The sequence below is a fragment of the Schistocerca piceifrons genome, chromosome 7 (assembly GCF_021461385.2).
Source record: "Schistocerca piceifrons isolate TAMUIC-IGC-003096 chromosome 7, iqSchPice1.1, whole genome shotgun sequence".
NCBI lineage: Eukaryota > Metazoa > Arthropoda > Insecta > Orthoptera > Acrididae > Schistocerca > Schistocerca piceifrons.
In genome coordinates, this window is record NC_060144.1 from 60,266,083 (window position 1) to 60,285,502 (window position 19,420).

At 45.1% G+C, this 19,420-nt stretch overlaps 1 protein-coding gene across 5 annotated transcripts in view; it reads left to right on the forward strand.

The window, feature by feature from the left end:
- The window catches only part of LOC124805317 (homeodomain-interacting protein kinase 2), a 207,195-nt gene that overhangs the window by 100,735 nt on the left and 87,040 nt on the right, over positions 1–19,420 (forward strand). For all 5 annotated transcript variants that reach the window (XR_007017438.1, XM_047265835.1, XM_047265837.1 and 2 more), the window contains exon 13: positions 17,909–18,185. Coding sequence is in view for 4 of the 5 variants with exons in the window: in XM_047265835.1 (XP_047121791.1) it covers positions 17,909–18,185 (277 nt within the window). In the remaining variant the exon portion in view is untranslated. The remainder of the gene's footprint in view (positions 1–17,908; positions 18,186–19,420) is intronic.

Below are 19,420 nucleotides of genomic sequence, written 5' to 3' on the forward strand. Positions count from 1 at the left end.
AATAATTTACCAGGAGAAGAATGAGTGCATTCATTCCTCAAGCGGCATTCAGAAGATCTCTCCGTTCACTTAAGTGAACATACTAAAAGAGCTTGCGCAGAAGTGAATGAACAGAGACAGTTAAAATGTGTTTCTCCAGTATAAAGCCACATAATCAGCTATGATGAAACCAACTTGTCAGATGATCGGGGGCAAGTAGCAGATAATTATAAAATGAGGGCGTAAGCATGCTGAATAAGTGATGGATTCATTGAAATATAGTGTTTCGATAATGACAGCAAGTGCCGATGGTAAACTGCTTCCTCCATCGACCCTTAATAAATGTGAGCATTTGTGGGACACGAGGCAAGATGGTCCACAGGGAACCCATTTTGAAAGGAACAAGACCAGATGACTTAATGTACCAATATTTGAAGATTTGTCCTTTACACCCGCTTTGTCCTATTTGAAAAAGCAAAATGGACCAATAGTGATGATTGGGGACAACTTCCCAGTCGCATGCCTTGACGTATTATGAAAGAGACTGAGCATAACAATATTTCATTGATTCTCCTTCCCTCTAATAGCATCCACCTCCTCCAAGTGCTGGATGTAAGCTTCTCCAGACCAATGCAAGTCACATTGCCATATTAACTGAAAGAAAAAAATGCTCTTGCAAGACAATTTCCAAAGATGTATTTCCATTTCTTATGAAGCAGACTTTGTCTAATAAAATTTCAGCAAACTGTACTGATAATGTAAAGATTGGCTTTCAGATCATGTCTTACAGAAATAGCATAATAACAAGGAGAGCCAACAAAGCAAAACAAAGACATGGACTTGCTGTTCCAAAGAAAAGCTCAAAGAAGTTCCTTAGTCCCCACATCAGCTAGGCAATTCCTGCTGCTGCAAACTAGCTATTCCTCCACTGAAATCAGTTACGGGTCCATGAATTCCACAAAAACTAAAGCAGCATGGAAACAAGTGATAGTGCTTTAACAGTAATGAAAATGAGAACAACCCATCATCCAATTAATTTTTACTGCTGGAAGGAGTGGAGATATATATATATATATATATATATAATTTTTTTTTTTTTTTTTTGAACTGTGAAAATTTAATTTGTTAGAAAATAAGAATTGACTTTTAATATATAATATTCATATCTCAATCCTTATCATTTATTTGTAATGATGGACATCGTTAAAATGTGTTAAATCAGTAAAATCAGATAGGAAGAATGTAATTTTTTTTTTTAAGTGAATTTATATATGAATTCCCTCCATATACTCTGTAACTTCGGATAGAGACTTAAAAAATGTGTGTCCGAAATCACCCCAATCCAGGGGGTGAATTTGAACACTTCATCTATCTCTGGCAAATATAGATGCACACAGACTTTCTTTTTTAAATATTTTTGTCCATTATACATTACCCTACCATTTCTACAACAAACAATGCAATCTAACAGAACCTCTGCAGATAGTGGTGAAAATAGCCTCAAAACCATCTGAAATCACCCGTTTGATGGTACATGGAAAAACCCATTTTCATCATTGAGAACTTGGTTGTAATGACATTTCTTCAACAAAATTACCTTTTTTTATTGCCGTTCAGAAGTATGGTATTTGTAAAACTTCTGCTACACATCTTTTGCAAACTAAATATTTGGAGGCAAAGACTGCACATGATGGCTACATCATAGCTTGGCTACAATGGGTCGCCAGCCTTTGCAGCACTACTTCCTTTCTGTGCTGTAAGCATACACTTCCACTATCCTTTCCCCCCTCTGCCTCTCCATCTGGTAGTTCACTTTGTGCCGACCCCGCTTAGACCTGGTTTATGATGGGCCTTAAGCTTCCACTTCTGGCGTTTTGTGCAACCTGCCATTAAATAAACACATGGTCCCCATTGTTGGGTTTGATCTGCCACCAATTGTGCTTTCTGTGTTTGCACCATTCCTTTTAATGAGGTAACACACCCAAAACCCAGCATGATAGTTATCCCATTGTTGGGTGGGGCTAGGCTTGTCAAGTACCTGCACGGTGGTACTCCCCCCCCCCCCCCCCCCCTCCCCCGACCATGCAAAGATAACACTGTTGGTGCCTGGTGCCTGAGCTGAAAACTCCCCTTATGTGCCAAGGAGTATGTGCCTGTCACGCCTAGGGCATGAGGACTCCGAGCAACGGGTTGCTGACCAGGTAGCAGTTGCTGAGGCTAGATGGTACCAATAAGGGGGGGACACTCCGTTCGGATTGTGAGGCACCATGGCGGATAAGGTGCAAATGAAGTGGATGAAGTTATCACCTGCTGAAGGTCATATGCCTCCAGCAGGCTCTATGAAAGGACAGTCTCTTTCAGTGCAGAGAAATACACCCCTAAAATGTTCCCTTCCTGGCTATGCCTGGGAGGAATGTAGGGCTATGTGGCAAGCAGAGCAATACTACCCACAATACTGGGTTTGTACAATGACTGGTGGTGATTCTGTCTTGGCCACAAAGCCCTTATTCTTTGTGGAGAACTTGAAGACAAATTTGGGGAAGTGGCAGCTATGTCTGAAATGAAAAGTTGGTCAGTTTTGATCAAATCAGCATCCTCTGCCTTGTCACAGGAAGTGCTTGCCTGTAACAAGCTGGTTGACAGTCTAAATTTGGTTCAGGGCATCATTTTCCACAGAGACCTGCTCTTACAGTCTGATGATGAACTACGCACCAACGTGGACCAACGGGATGTACACTTTGACTGTTATGTACATAGGAGGCCAAACAACAGCGGAGTCACTAGTGGTGCCTTCATCTTGGTCTTTGAGGGTAATTCATTGTCTGAAAAGGTCAGGGTGATGGTATACTGATGCGATGTGAAGCTGTATGTTGCTCCCTTCCCCTCCCCCCCTCCCCCTGGCCCATGCGGTTCTTGAAGTGTCTGAAATTCGTGTTGCAATGCTAGCACCATCTGTTGAGATTGTGGACAAGTGCTACGTGTGAATACTCCTTGTGCCCCTCACCCCATCTGCTTGGGCTGTGGAAAACACCATTGTCCTTGCTCACAAGATTGTACTGTTTTCCAGAGAGAGAAGAAAATACAGTTGCACCCAACATACAAACGTCACCGTACACTAGAGGACATTGCCACCTTTGGCGATGGTATTCCCACCTGTTACAGATCCTACAGTGGACTTTCAGGGCTGCTCAGCCATGCTTGCTCCCCTGATGGTTGGGGCTCTCCTGTTGCTGCTTACTCCACACGTACTTTGGGATCGATGGCTTCCCTACCACCAGGAACGTTGGTCCCAATCTCCAAGCTGGAGACAAACCACCTTCTGCTGACTTCTCTCACCAGGAAGGGACCCTCGGAACACACTCATCCATGGTTTCTAAGGAGAGGAAAGACAGAAAAAGTCCTCTACGAAGGATATTCTGGTGGCCCCCACATCACCATTTCCCACCTGTTCCACTCCTGCAGCTGAGGTGGAGGTTGTGGTGGCCCCGGAGGCCTCAGTTCACATCACACAACGGAACCCGAAGTCTATGTGTATTGATGCCATAACCCCTTCAGCAGACCCTAAGGCATAACCTGCCCACTTGGTCCCTTCCACAGCCTCATTGTACATTGACAACATTATTCTCCTCTGGAATAGTAGCGATTTATTCCACCACTTCGTTGAGCCACATCAACTTTTGAGCACTGCCTCCGCCTTCTGCAGTGCCCTTCAGAGACTTTGTTTCCAGCAACGTGGACCTCGGCCCTTTGTGAATAACGGGGATATTATAAGAATCGTGCTACCGATGACAGGGTGTTGGGCAGAGTTTGCATGTATGTTCTACACACTCTTTATAGTGAACTTGTTCCTCTTAATATAGCATTTGAGGCTATGGCTGTTTGGAAAAAGGCATTTCGGGACATGAATTTTTACCTCTCTCCTGATTGTGAAGTGTCTCAGAATATTGTTTGCATTAGTTTCTCTGCCCTCCCCACGTTTCCTAATCTTGGGTGATTTCAACGCCCATAACCATTTGTGGGGTCGAACTGTTATCACTGGCCACAATAAAGACCTCGAAAATTTACTGGCACAACTTGACCTTTGCCTCTTGAATTCTTGTACCCCCAAGCACTTCAGCATGGTGCACAGAACTTTCTTGGCCATTGACCTTTTCCATTAGCAGCACATCCACATACTGGAGGGTAAACGATGACCTGTGTGGTAGTGACCACTTCCTGATCTTCCTGTCCCTCTGTCAGCATCACTCCCCTGGACTCCTGCCCAGATGGGCTCTCAACATTGCTGACTGGTGTGCATTCACCTCAACTACAGCCATTCTTTGGCAGCTAATGTATCGATCCCTATTTTTTCAGACCTGCCCTGAAGGAAGGAAGGCAGGCAGTACAGTCAGAAATCGTAGAGGCCATTAGGATCATATAGACCATTAGAGTTCATAGGTGGCTCTCCCAACACCATAAGTGGCAGCCATCGATGAATCACCTCATTGCTTTTAAATCAGCTCCGTGCACAGGTTCGCCACCTAATAAAAAGACAGAAGCGACAATGCTGAGAACAGTATGTTCCAACCATGTGACCACATACTTCTCCTTCACAGGTTTGGGCTGTGATCAGACATCTCTATGGATACCAGACATCTGCAGGTGTACTTGGTATTACCTCGAATGGTGCTGTCTACACTGACCCAGACACTGTTGCTGAACATTTTTCTCTGCACTATGCTCAAGCCTCAGCATTTGGCATTTGTCAACCTACCTTTTGTACCATAAACCAGCAGGTGGAGCGAAAGCAATTATCTTTTCTTACACACCACCTGGAACCGTATAGTGATCCATTCAGTGAGCAGGAATTCGTCAGTGTCCAAACCCACTTTCCTGAGGAAGCCCCAGGGCCAGACCACATTCTCAACCAAATGATCCAACACTTACTGGTGGATTGTCAGCATCATATCCTTGCCATCTTTAACCACATCTGGAGTGAGGGTGAGTTTCCATCGCATTGCATAGAAAGCATCATTGTACTGGTATCGAAACTGGGGAAGCACCTTCTAGAGATGGACAGTTATTGTTCAGTAAGTTTCACTATTGCTTTATGTAAGTTGCTTGAACACATGGTGAGCCAGCAGCTGTGTTGAGTGTTTGAGTCTCAGGGTCTTCTGGCTCCGTCCCAGGGTGGTGTTCACTAAGACCTTGCCACTAATGATTATCTGGTTTACCTGGAGTCTGCTATTCGAACAGCTTTTGCCCGATGCCAAAAACTTAGAACTATCTTCTTTGACCACATCCTTGCTATCTTATGCAAGTGGGGTATCTGAGGTCCACTCCTGATTTTCATCCAGAACTTTCTGCTGCACCATATGTTCGGGTTCGAGCTGGTGCTTCCCACAGTAATGTCCCCCCCCCCCCCCCCCCCCCATACCCCAGAGAATGGGGTCCCACTGGGCTCTGCTGAGTGAACCTGTCTTTCCATTAGCCATTAGTTTCCTAAAAAGCAGCTTTGGAGTCTTCAGTATCACATTCCTGATATACTGAAAACATTTACCTCTATTATTGCTCTCGTAGTGCGGGTCTCATTGAACATTGTCTGCAAGGTGCCATACAAAAGACGCAGGCATGGGCCATCACCCGTGGCTTTCAGTTTTCAGTTGCCAAGACACCATGTACTTCTGTCGATGTCTTACCATTCACCGACAAACAGAACTTTACCTCGACAACCAACTAATCAATGTGGTGGTGACTAATTGCTTCTTACAACTTCTCTTTGATTCTCGGTTGACATTGATTCACCATCTTTGCGAGCTTAAGTGAAAGTGCTGGCTACACATTAATGCCGTTCACTGCTTGAGTAACACCCTTCTGCAGTGTTACAAAGCCCTGATACAATCCCGCCTTAATTATGGGAGTCTGGCATATGGTTTGGCATTGCCCTCAGCATTGTAGATACTGTATCTGATACTCCACTGCAGGGTTTGACCTGCAACAGGAGCTTTTCGAACTGGCCTTGTGAACAGCTTACTCATGGGGGCTGGGATCTCTCCATTGCAGATCAGGCTTAACAACAGCTTGTCAATTATGCTGCCCACGTTTGCGGCTACTCTAAGCATCCAGACTACCATCTCCTGTTTCCAAACATGGTAATCCCTCTCCCACCACGGTGGCCCAGGTAGGGATTACAATTGCAATCCGCATCCTGTCTGTCCTCTCTGAACTTCAGTTGTTTGCTCTTCCACCTCCCCTCTGGACCACTCACATACACCTCTGTGATGCATCTCTTGGCCGCAGCTTCATCTTGACCTGTCAAAGGTCCGAAACACTCAGTTCATCCTAATGTCCCTCCACCGCCAATTTTTCTCCATCCTTGGCACATCCCAGGGTTCAGAAGTAGTTACACGTATGACTCAGTGGTTACTGGTCGTGTATGTGGCAAGGAACACAGTTCAGTATGTCCTCTGAGAGTACAAGATGATTGCTGCAGTTTTTTCACTGCAGAGTTGGTTGCCATCTCTCATGCTCTTGAGTATATCCATTCCTGCACTGGTGGGTCCTTTCTCATCTGCAGTGACTCCATGTGCAGTTTGCAAGCTCTCGACTAGTGCTACCCTTGCCATCCCTTGGTTCCCCCTGCGGGTCTGGGGATTAGAATAGGCCCGAGGTATTCCTGCCTATCGTAAGAGGCGACTAAAAGGAGTCCCTCCCCCTCAAGGGGGTAGTTAGCACCTGCGTCCGGAGACGGACGGTTCGACGACCTATATTTGCGGTCATTTTGGTTTTTCACTTCTTCTCGTTTCTTTCTTCCTTCCTTTGGTTGGTTCCTTACTTTGTTCTTCTCCATCTCACTGTCTTCCTTACTCTTTCCCTTGCCTTCTTCTCCTTGCCTTCTCCAGTCTCCACCTCGGCGTTTGAGACAGAGTGTCCTCTCTCTCCCTCTCTCTCTCTTCTTTTTCCTCTTCTTCCTTCCTCCCTGTGTGCGCCTGAAGGCCGACCCACGCGTTCGCACGCGTAGCCGGTGACGGGGTAACGCGTAAGTCCCCGCCCTGGGTAGACAAATAAGGCATGCACGTACCCCCTGGTAAAGGCCAGGCCCAGGGAAGGGTGATTGCCTGAGCTGATACCTTCTGACCATGCCGATTGGTCCCTCCGTCTGTTTCTGGGGAGGTGTGACCTGAGGTGTAAACATTCCCCTAAGGCGGGAGTGCCCTCTGAGAGGGTCCCCACAAGGAAAGAGCGCGCCATCGGAGACGCTGGCAATCATGGGGGATTCCTCCGCAATGGATTTCTCTTTTTCTTCTCTCTCGACTTCTGCCCATAAACGGAAACTTGACCAGCCACCAGTGACAAAAGTACTACCGCCTGCCCCACAGTTCCTCGTAGTTTCTCGATCCGAGGACGGCAAGGATTTTTCCTCTGTCAACCCTTTCGTTATCCAGAAGGGCGTAGATGCCATAGCTGGATCTGTCAAGTCGTTTATCAGGTTGCATAATGGTACCTTGTTACTAGAAACTGAGAGCGCCTTTCAGGCACAAAAACTGCTTCGGGCCACACTCCTGTACACGTTCCCTGTCCGGGTGGAGGCTCACTGCACTTTGAATTCGTCTCGTGGTGTGGTATATACTAGATCACTCGACGGATTGACTGATGAGGAGATTCAGTCTTTCCTCGCTGAGCAGGACGTGACGGCTGTCCATAGGGTCATGAAAAAGGTCAACAATGACCTTGTACCGACCCGGAGACTTTTCTTGACCTTTGATAGTGTTCATTTGCCTTCGCGTATCAAATCGGGCTACGAGGTTATTTCTGTTCGCCCCCATGTCCCGACACCTACGCGCTGCTACCAGTGTCAGCGTTTTAATCACACTAGCCAGTCTTGTACCAATGCGGCTAAATGTGTCACTTGTGGCAGGGATGCCCATGAGGATGACTGTCCACCTCTGTCTCCTCGTTGTGTGAACTGTCAGGGTGACCATGCAGCATCCTCCCACGACTGTCCCATCTACAAGGAAGAACGCTGTATCCAAGAAATTCGGGTCAAAGAGAAAGTGTCCACCTCGGCTGCTCGCAAGCTATTTGCTAGTAGGAAGCCCACACTGCTCCCAGTGGGAAAATACAGTACTGTCCTCGCCTCTCCTCGGACTACCAGGGAGGTGGCGACGCAGACATGCGATCTGACCTTCAGCACCACGGTCGTCCGTTCTGCCAGTGCTAAGATCGCGCGATCGACGTCTCCTCTTCCTCCCGTCACCCCTCAGACACAAGCACCTTCATCAGCTTCTGCCAAGACGAAGACCCAGAAGTCAGATGCACGGGCCTTCAAGAAGGAACCGTCCCGTGCAGACTTCCTACCTACCTCAAACTCCCAGCCGTCGACCAGTACTTCCACTAAACGACCTTCCAAGAAGGCTCATAGGAAGCACAGTTCTCCTTCTCCGCCACGACGCATTTCTTCTCCTGCGCCACCCAGCGGTTGCCGCCCCAGGCTGTCATCCGTTTCGCCTGGCCGCACCGCTGGTAGCCGAACATCTGGCCGTCCACCGGCGGAGGAAGCTCCTCCTCCTGGCCATCTTAATGAGATGGCCGATGAACCTATAGAACCAATGGACGATGACTGTCCGCCTACTGATAGCGGCGGCAGTGCTCGCTCGAAGCCAGGCCCTCAGTGGCATTCGAGGTGACCCCTTCTTTCATTTTCCTTTTCTTCTTATGAAGGCACTTATTCACTGGAATATTCGCAGCATTCGCTCCAACCGAGAGGACTTGAAGTTGCTGCTCCGCTTGCACCATCTGCTCGTCATAGCCCTCCAGGAAACGAAGCTACGCCGATGCAATCACATTGCCTTGGCACACTACACCTCTGTGCGTTTTGACCTACCCCCTGTGGTAGGTATTCCAGCTCATGGAGAGGTTATGTTGCTGGTCCGGGATGATATTTACTACGATCCCATCACATTGCACACCGGCCTGGAGGCAGTTGCCGTCTGAATTACTCTCCCCACTTTTACATTTTCCATTTGTACCGTTTACACTCCATTGTCGTCTTCCGTTACCAGGGCAGACATGATGCAAATTATTGCTCAGCTTCTTGCACCATTTTTGTTAACTGGAGACTTCAATGCCCACCATCCCCTTTGGGGCTCTTCAGCATCCTGCCCGAGGGGCTCCCTGTTAGCAGACCTTTTCATCCAGCTCAATCTTGTCTGCCTCAATACTGGCGCCCCTACTTTTCTTTCACACACATCTCACACCTATTCCCATTTAGACCTCTCTATATGTACTACCCAACTTGCACGCCGGTTTGAGTGGTATGCCCTTTCTGATACATATTCGAGCGACCACTTCCCGTGTGTCATCCATCTCCTGCATCATACCCCCTCTCCGTGCTCAACTAGTTGGAACATCTCCAAAGCAGACTGGGGGCTCTTCTCTTCCAGGGCGACCTTTCAGGATCAAACCTTCACAAGCTGCGATCGTCAGGTCGCACACCTCACGGAAGTCATTCTCACTGGTGCTGAATATTCCATCCCTCACACTACTTCTTCTCCACGTCGCGTACCGGTCCCCTGGTGGACCGCAGCATGTAGAGACGCTTTACGTGCTCGTCGACGTGCTTTACGCACCTTTAAACAACGCCCTACAGTGACGAATTGTATCACTTATAAACGATTACGTGCACAGTGCTGTCGTATTATTAAAGAAAGCAAGAAAGCCAACTGGGCTGCTTTCACAAGCACCTTCAACAGTTTTACTCCTTCTTCTGTTGTCTGGGGTAGCCTGCGCCGGCTATCTGGCACTAAGGTCCACTCACCAGTTTCTGGCTTGACGGTCGTGAATGACGTCCTTGTGGCCCCTGAGGATGTCGCCAATTCCTTCGGCCGCTTTTTCGCAGAGGTTTCGAGCTCCGCTCATTACCACCCTGCCTTCCTCCCCCGCAAACAGGCAGAGGAGGCTGGGCCACCTAACGTCCGCTCCTCGAATTGTGAAAGTTATAATGCCCCTTTCACCATGCGGGAACTCGAAAATGCACTGCCCGGTCACGGTCCTCCGCTCCAGGGCCTGATTCTATTCATATTCAGATGCTGAAGAACCTTTCTCCTGCGGGTAAAGGTTTCCTTCTTCGTACTTATAATCGCATCTGAATTGGGGGACATGTTCCCGCATGCTGGCGCGAGTCTATTGTTGTACCGATTCCTAAGCCGGGGAAGGACAAGCACTTGCCTTCCAGTTATCGACCCATCTCGCTTACCAGCTGTGTCTGTAAGGTGATGGAGCGAATGGTTAACTCTCGTTTGGTTTGGCTGCTCGAATCTCGACGCCTACTTACCAATGTACAATGTGGATTTCGTAGGCGCCGCTCTGCTGTTGACCATCTGGTTACCTTGTCGACCTTCATTATGAATAACATCTTGCGGAAGCGCCTGACCGCGGCTGTGTTCTTTGATTTGGAGAAGGCTTACGACACCTGTTGGAGGGCGGGCATTCTCCGCACCATGCATACATGGGGCCTTCGCGGTCGCCTCCCTCTTTTTATTCGTTCCTTTTTAATGGATCGACACTTCAGGGTACATGTGGGTTCTGTTCTGTCAGACACCTTTCGCCAGGAGAATGGGGTGCCACAGGGCTCAGTTTTGAGCATCGCTCTCTTCGCCATAGCGATCAATCCAATAATGGATTGCCTCCCAGCTGATGTATCAGGCTCCCTTTTCGTGGACGATTTTACCATCGATTGCAGCGCGCAGCGTACATGTTTCCTGGAGCGCTGTCTTCAGCGTTCTCTTGACCATCTTTACTCCTGGAGTGTCGCCAATGGCTTCTGTTTTTCTGCCGAGAAGACGGTCTCTATTAACTTCTGGCGCTACAAAGAGTTTCTCCCACCGTCCGTAACGACTCTGCTTTCAGGGGCGTCCAGCTGCTCCCTAGATGGGGCACCTTAACTTCTTTTTGTCCATTGTCTCAGCTTCACTGACCTTTAGTAAACTTTCAAGTTTTCTTTCCTGGAGTGTTGCGCAGTAGGAAATCCCTGATATACGGATGACCCAATGACCTAGTAGTTTGGTCCCTTTAATCATCCAACCAACCAACTGGTGGTTACTTCATAACAAGAACAGACCCAACAGGCTTGCCGCTGTTTGGTAGATTCTTGCTTGGCTACCATGGGGCCCCAGCCTTCCTTCCTTCCTTCTTCTTCTTCTTCTTCTTCTTCTTCTTCTTCTTCTTCTCTCTTTTTTTTTTTTTTTTTTTTTTTTTTTAAGAAAGTGTCTGGACTGTTTTTGAAAATGTATTCTACATTTTTGATAGTCAATATCAGGATACTCTTCACTGTTCCTTTTTCCTTTCTTCGTTCATTTCTCCTATCCTTCCTCCGCTTTGGTGTTTGAGGTTCCTTTTTTTCTTCTTCCTCCCTGTGCGCTCCTGAAGGATGGCTCACGCGTGTGATGCCTAACAGGTGACTGGGTAACACGTAATTCCTAGCCCTGGGTTGACAGGTAGCATTCGCATGTAACCCACGGTAAAGGCCAGGCCCAGGAAGAGGTTATTGCCTGAACTGCTACCTTCCCAAATTGCTGATTGTCCCTCTGTCAGGTGTTCGGGAGGCGTGACTGGAGGTGTGAACAATCACCTAAGGCAGGTAAGACCCCTTCTGAAGGGGCCCCCAGTTGGAAGGAGAGCACTATCAGAGACGATGGCAATCATAGGGGTTTTCTCACAATGAGCCAATCATCTTCACAGTTAGTGGCTACGAAACATAAACACAATGAGGCTAACATTCAAAGACCCTACCAGCTGCACCATGGTTCCTCGTAGTTTCAGGTACTGAAGAAGGTCAGTCCTTTGCTATGGTAAATCTGTTTATTATTCAGAAAGATGTTGATGCAATTGTTGGTCCTGTGAAATTCAGATCTTGTTTACGCAATGGTATTTTGCTTTTGGAGACTACTTCTGACTCTCGAGCACAAAAACTGCTTGCAGCTTCGCTCCTCTGTGGCTATCCTGTTAGTGTTGAGGCCCATTGAAGGCTGAATTCTTCCTGTGGTGCTATTTACGCAAGGCTACTTGATGGTCTGACTGAGGCAAAAATTCAAACATACCTCTCTGATCAGGGTGCCATTGTGTCCATTGGGTGATGAAAAACGTCGACACCTCCTTAGTGCCCACATGCACCCTCTTTCTCACTTTTGATAGAGTGGTTCTTCCATCAGAGATCAAAGCAGCTTATGAAATTATCACAGTCAGACTATATATTTAGAATCCTATGCACTGCTAACAGTGTCATCGTTACAACCACACTTGAGAGTCCTGTTGACACCCAGCCAAATATGTAACCTGTGGTAAGGATGCTCATGAGGATGATTGTCCACCTCCTTCTTCCAGCTGCGTTAACTGCAATGGCGACCCTGCCAACTCCTCCCACGATTGTCCCATGTATCTCGATGAGCTAGCTGTCTGGGAGATCTGGGTGAAGGAAAAAGTGCCTTACCCGGTCGCTCGCAAGTTGTTGGCTAGTCGGAAACCCTGTGTTCTACTATCTGGTACCTGCATTACTGTTCATGCTACATCTCTCTCCATGAAGGACATGGCCACGCAGACATGCGATCTCAAATGTAGCACCGTTTGTGAAATTGCCCAGCATCATGGTAGCGTCTCCATCTCCTCCTCCTCCAGCTGTGCAACACGCAACCAATTTCTGCCTCACGGGGCGAAGTCACCAGCTCCACAACTGGCAGGCAGGAAAGAATAGAAGGAATGCTTCCAGGGAGACTTCCAACGACCATCCACTCAGCCAACACCTGGGTCTTCCTCTGATAACCGGAAAGGCTCAAAGAAGTCAAACAGAGGCAAACAATCTTCTCCTTCATTGACTTGAAGATCCTCTTCGACAGTGTCACCTCACCCGGCCGACCTCCAAGTCCTAAGACTCTGAAGACCGCCGACAGCAGAAGAATGCCGATACTTCTGTCGACCTTATGGAGCAGGATCCTCATGCCTCTGTGCCCCCTTGCAGTGAGTCTTCAAAGGCTGGGACTCAGCAGCCACCGAGGTGACACACTTCATTTTTTCCTCATCGTGACAGTCCTCCAATGTAACGTTCGCAGTCTTCGATCCAACTAAGAGGATTTATGGCTGCCCTTACAATCGCAGCGTCCACTTGTTCTCTGCCTTCGGAAACAAAATTGGCATCCTCACAACTGCTTTGAGGTGTCGCATTTTTTCCCAATCCATTTTAACCCCCACCCCACCATCCATTTGGCCACTGGTGCCTTTTACAGTAGCCCAGTTGAGTGTCTGTATGCAGAAGCTGCCAAACTACCGCTGTTCTACCACCATGACTTTCTCCTCGGCAGAAATGCATATGCATGCCGTTTGTCTGCCTGCATGGCCACCCATCCTATGCTGCATTCTTCGAAGATTTCTTTGATCTTCAGTATGGGGCTCGTCCCTCTTTGTTACTTCTCGCTTTAGCTTTTGCTCCGGCAGCTTAACTTCACGCTACCTGCAAGTTTCCCAGCAGGTGTGAACCCATCGCTGCCTTGGCTTTGTGCAGCGGCCTGAGTTCGCTTTGGTCTTTATTTGCTTCCTAAGGATGCCACTCCAGCATTGCTTTATCGCCTTCAATTTCACGACCTTCGCACGGTATTTTGCAATAGTACCTTTGTGTAGCTTCATCATTGGTGCCAAGGTTTTTTGGTATCGGTTTCCAGGACACTGCTCAGTATTTACTGCAGAGCTCTTTGCCCTGTATCAGGCCACACAGTTCATCCAGTGACAGGGGTTTTTCAATTGCATCATCTTTCACACTCTCTCAGCGCCCTTCAAAGCCTGTGTATGCTGCATGCCATCCATCCCTTGGTGCAATGGGTCCAGGAAAACAGTCACTTGCTCAGTCTTAATGGAACCACTGTGATTATGTGGGCTCCTGGTCACGTCGGTCTGCCTGGAAACAAGGCCACTGACGCTGCTACCAAGGCTGCAGCCCTCGTACCTCAGCCCACTAGTTCTTTCACTCCCTCTGATGATATCTGTGTTGCTGTCTGTCAGCAGGTGGTGTCACTTTGGCATCATCACTGTTCCTCCCATCATGGGAACAAGCTCCAGACTATTAAACGTCTCCCAGTGGCTTTGTGCAGCGGCCTGAGTTCGCTTTGGCCTTTATTTGCTTCCTAAGGATGCCACTCCAGCCTTGCTTTATCGCCTGCTCCTCTCGCCACGAGGAGATAATTTTAACTAGGTTCCGTTTTGGGCACACTCTTTTCAGCCATCGCCATTTGTTAAGGGGGTCTCCCGCACCACTTCGTGCATATTGCGCCTCAAATTTTGACTGCCCGCCATTTCCTGACAGAATGTCCTTTTTTTAACCGCTTAAGCTTGTGTTTGTCTTTGCCATTTAAATTTGGGCCGTCTTAGCCAACGATGCGTGGGCTGTGGACCGCATTTTACTTTTTATCTGTTGTAGCAATGTGGCGAAGGCCATTTAAGTTTTAGTTCTGCACCCTGTTTCTCTATGGTGTATTTTATAGACTTTTGTGCACGTCACTATTCTTAGCTGTCTTCTCTTCCGTCGATTAGGACTGGTGAGTAGTCGTTTTTAACTCTTCTTTTTGCCTCTGTGTTCTACAATTTTGGCATGGATGCGTGTGACCCTCGTTGTTTTTGCGCACTAAAACACAACAAAACAAACAATCATAACAAGAGTAGATACAGCATTTCACAGTGTAAAGAGAAAAAGACATTCCATGATAACATGAATTAAGAAACAACATTTTAGGTTTTCACACTACCGAATGTGACAAAAAAAGAGCTGGCCAGCGTGTAATTGGCTGCTATACTGGGTGGAGAAAAATTGTGTCACAAAATTGTAACCCTGGATAGCTGATGCCAGTTGGAACCAAAATTACTAAGGTTGTGTGGGCCGACAATACACAATTTTTAAACTACGGAAACTTGGCACCACATGCTCCGATTGGCCACAAGATTGCCCTGTTGCCAGATGCTCTTTACAATGCATGGCCGCAAATGCTTTGCCTGCTAGAGATTGAGATGTATCTGAGGCGGCCTGCACGCTTGGTGGTAGCACGCCAGTCTTCCACTTTTGGGCAAATACTATGTTAATTGCAAATGCAGTTTTATGTTTGTTTGCCCATCTGAGGTATTAGATAATATACCAAAATTTCTATTTTATTTCCTTTCTTACCGTTTCCTGTAGAATAATATGTTAATAGCGAATGCATTTTTATCTGCTGTGCCCACATCAAATTATTAGAGCGTAAAACAACAGTTTTATTTTTTTGTCTTGTACTTTCCTATAGATGAATATATTAATAGCAAATGTATCACACATTCATTTCAGTTATCAGATCACAACACAACAGTTTAATTTATATTTCTTCATGTAGAGGAATATATTAAATCCATATGTAACATTGTCTCCTACAGCCACAACTGCATTGTTTGGTTGTAAAACAACAGTTTTACTTTCCTGTTGTTTATTTTTATTGTTTTTCTATGCAAGAATGTGTTGCCAGAAAATATGTTTGTTTTATCTGCTGCGTATATACTACTGTATTTACTCGAATCTAAGCCGCACTCAAATCTAAGCCGCACCTGAAAAATGAGACTCGAAATCAAGGAAAAAAAATTTCCCAAATCTAAGCCGCACCTGAAATTTGAGACTCGAAATTCAAGGGGAGAGAAAAGTTGTAGGCCGCACCTCCAAATCGAAACAATGTTGGTCCATTGTAATATGAGACACAATTTAGGTCGAACAAATGTCGATACAGCTACAGTAGTTTGGTTCGAGTCGTAAGCTTAGCAGTTAAGCTATATCAGGTAGCCATTGCTATGCGTCAGGCACTCCGTCCGTATTTATACGGGTACCCTTCCTTTTTCACGTGCTTCATCTGGTTTGAATTGATTGCTTATTTTTCTTTGATATGATAAGTGCCGTATAACAAATAGGTGTTTATGTCACTCTAAGCTATAAATGTATTACTGTGCATTGTTTGTTGCATTCTGTGTTTATGGCCTGTCGCCGTTAGCGGCATGGCTTGCTTTTGTGCACGCTACCGCCATTCACAACTAAAAAAAGAGAGAGAGAGAGGAATTGTCTCATTAGCGAAACAATAGCAAGAGACTGCTATTTGTTGTTACTTACACTGCTGCTTTCTTTGATAATGATCAACAAGAACCAAATAATAGAATGCGTATGATAGATGATGTTCTGAACGAGAGTTTAGCGAAAATTTTTCTCTGTTTGAAAATCTTTGCAGACGCCTCTTTAGTACATTACATTCTGCACAGAAATTAGAGTCATCTTAGATTTAAAAAGCTAGTCAATTGCCGTGCTTCATTTCTGACTGTATCACTATTAGGCACAAGAATAATACGAATATAAACATGACATGATATGTATATTCTTCCGCGTTTGCTGTTGTGTCCCTCTAGTTTCGTAGTTTATTAGGCAGACAGGTTTTAAATGAGATAGCAGCAAACACGAAAGAATACGTGGCAAAATGTTTATATTCGTATTATTCTTATGGTGAAGAGAATATTGCATGTGATCCACAATTCGTAAAAGTTCCTATTAGCAACCATCTCTTCTCACAGGTAAGAAAAAATTCAGAACATAAAGTTGGTCATATTGACAAACATCCCAAACAGTCTTGTCAGTCGGGTTTTCGTAGTACATTGAAATGCCGCTAAATTCGAAAATGAACAATACTTAATTTGTATTTACTTCGTTGGATAATGTATGAAAATGCAGTGGTCGAAACTCGGGGCGGAGAAAAAAAGCTTGTCTTCCACTTTTTTTTTTTATATAACACAGAGGTTTTGGCGCCAGTATTTATCTTTGTGCCTGCAAAGCATGCCTGTGTAGCACTACATACATTCGACGGCAGAAGTTAGTTGTGGCGGCACCTACCAACATTTTTCAGAACTTCCGCTTACTTTACACTAGATTCTAAGCCGCAGGCGGTTTTTTGGATTATTAAAACCAGAAAAAAAGTGCGGCTTAGATTCGAGTAAATACGGTAAGTACATTTCAGGGAGTATGTTACATTTTGATTGATTGCAGTTACACTGCTCGTGCATCATTTGAAACAACTAATGACAGAACATATCAACAGTTCACCGCATGCTCAGCTAAAAACGGCTGTTGTAAAGTGTATGTCACCCCATTTCAATGTAAATGTAATATTCATACATCAAATAAAAGAAGATTTTGGCAAGGTACAGCACATTGATGGTGGCTATGCAGTGCAACCAGAACATGAGCTCAGTCAGGTGTCGATCATGAAATGAATAGGAGTGTGGACATTTACAGATAACAGTTGGGATATTTTATGTATATAACATAAATACAACTCAGACTACAGTTTCCTTGAGTATAGGCAGCTTTGTACATCATCTCTGCATCAATACAGTAATGTGAAGAAAAATCTCCAGATTTTTCTGTATTGCAACCTGATGGACTCAATCACAGAACTAGTGAAAACATTTTTCTAGCTGAAACACACAAATTAAGATGAAGCAAAATAAAATTGCAACACGACCTTTCACTAAATATCATAACTGTTTATTCCAGCACCTTCTGATATGTCGTCGTGATATACCCTCATCTTACTTTATTGTCTGCAATTTGGATGTTGGCATCCTTGTTCACATCAGTTTTTCTTTTTTGTGGTGTTATTTAGCACGTATTTCTTTCTGTGTGTAATTAGCACTTAGTTTCCTTCTACAAATACTCTTTGCTATATCCCTTTTTCAGCTTTTGTTAGTGCAGTATATTTTAGATTTTCGCTTTGAATTTTTTCCTTGTTATTTGTTTTGACTAACTGTTGTCAGTTCAGTTACTGAAGTTTAAATATGTTGTATAGTTGTTTAAAACTGTTGACTCATTTTGATTCAAAAGCTAAGTTTTATTTCTTGTTTTATGTGTGTTTAGGAACACCGGCCAGTGTTTCCTGTTGATGTGGCCACTGCTGATGTTTATCAGTCAGGTTTGGTTGAACACCAGTCTTCATCAGGGAGTCATCAATGGAGTAGCTCAAGCAAGAGAAGTGTTCCAAAAACAACAACACATTTGGCACCCCCTGCACAAACTACTTCTCACCACCATCACCATCACCACCACCATCTCACGCTGCAGCATGTGCCAAAGAAAGAACCTACTCAACTTAGCCCTGTCAAGAAGAGAGTGAAAGAAGGAACACCACCATCAGGTACGTATGTTTTAGGATTGTACTTATGCTAAAGGAAAGAGAGGTTTAAATCACAGGAAATGAATTTTTGTCTAACTATTGTTATTTATTGGGCAAGTGACTTTTCATGTTTTTAATGTAAGTCACTAAATTTCACTCTCATCTGGCATTTGCAGTAGAATTGAATAGCAGGCAGTGCCATAAACTTACGACCAGGTACAACCACTTATACTGGATACCACCTTGTTTTCTGTTATTGATGAACATACTACATATATTAAATAGTTCCAGTGTTGCAGGCTTTTTGTTGGATTCAGTAGTGCTGCAGTTGGCAATATCAAAAATTTGTTTCCCCCTAAAGATAAATCGAAAAGAAATTTAAAAATAAACTGTGAATTACACAAGGAGTCAAGGTATCGTGACGCAAAAATGAAACTGTACCTACTGTCTAGAAACAGCTGTGATGTTAGCATTGTAATGCATTACAAAGAGTACTGCAAAGTATTGAAGCAAGTTATCCAGAAATCTAAGCAGCTTCATTGTGTAAAAAAGATAATTACATCAGAGAACAAAATAAAAACTGTAGCCTATGGGATATAGTAAAGACACACAAGTGGGATCAGAAAGGAAGAGGAACAGATAGCTCTAAAAATAAGTGACACACTGGTAACAGGCGCATGTAGCGTTGCAAACATCTTAAACAAGTACTTTGTCTCTGTTACTGACAGCTTGGGGTTATCAGGTTCAGCAAACACTCCAATGGGATTTCTAATCTCTACAAATAACTTCAGTAAAATGGAAATGACACTCACTTTTCCAAAGACGTAGCATCTGTCATAAAATCCTCAAAATCAAAGTATTCAAGTGGTTATGATAACATATCAATGAAGTTAATCAAAGAGTGTTCATGTTAGTGGAGTTCTATCTTAGTTGTGTAATCAATATCTTGTTGGCGGAACATTTCCAGACTGGCTAAAATACGCTGAAGCTAAGCCTCTTTACAAGAAGGGGGATAAAGAGATGTCATGAAACTATTGGCCAATTTTACTTTTGCGAGCTTTTCCAAAAATATTTGAGAAGCTTGTGTTCAGTTATCTTCTCAAGCATCTGCAGGAAGTAATATATTTTCCAAGTCACAGTTTGGGTTCCTTAAGGATTCCAACAGAGGGAAAGCTATTTTCATGTACAGTGAGAGTGTACTTAGGTAATTTGACAACAGATTAGAGCCTACTGGCATTTTTTATGACTTGCCAAAA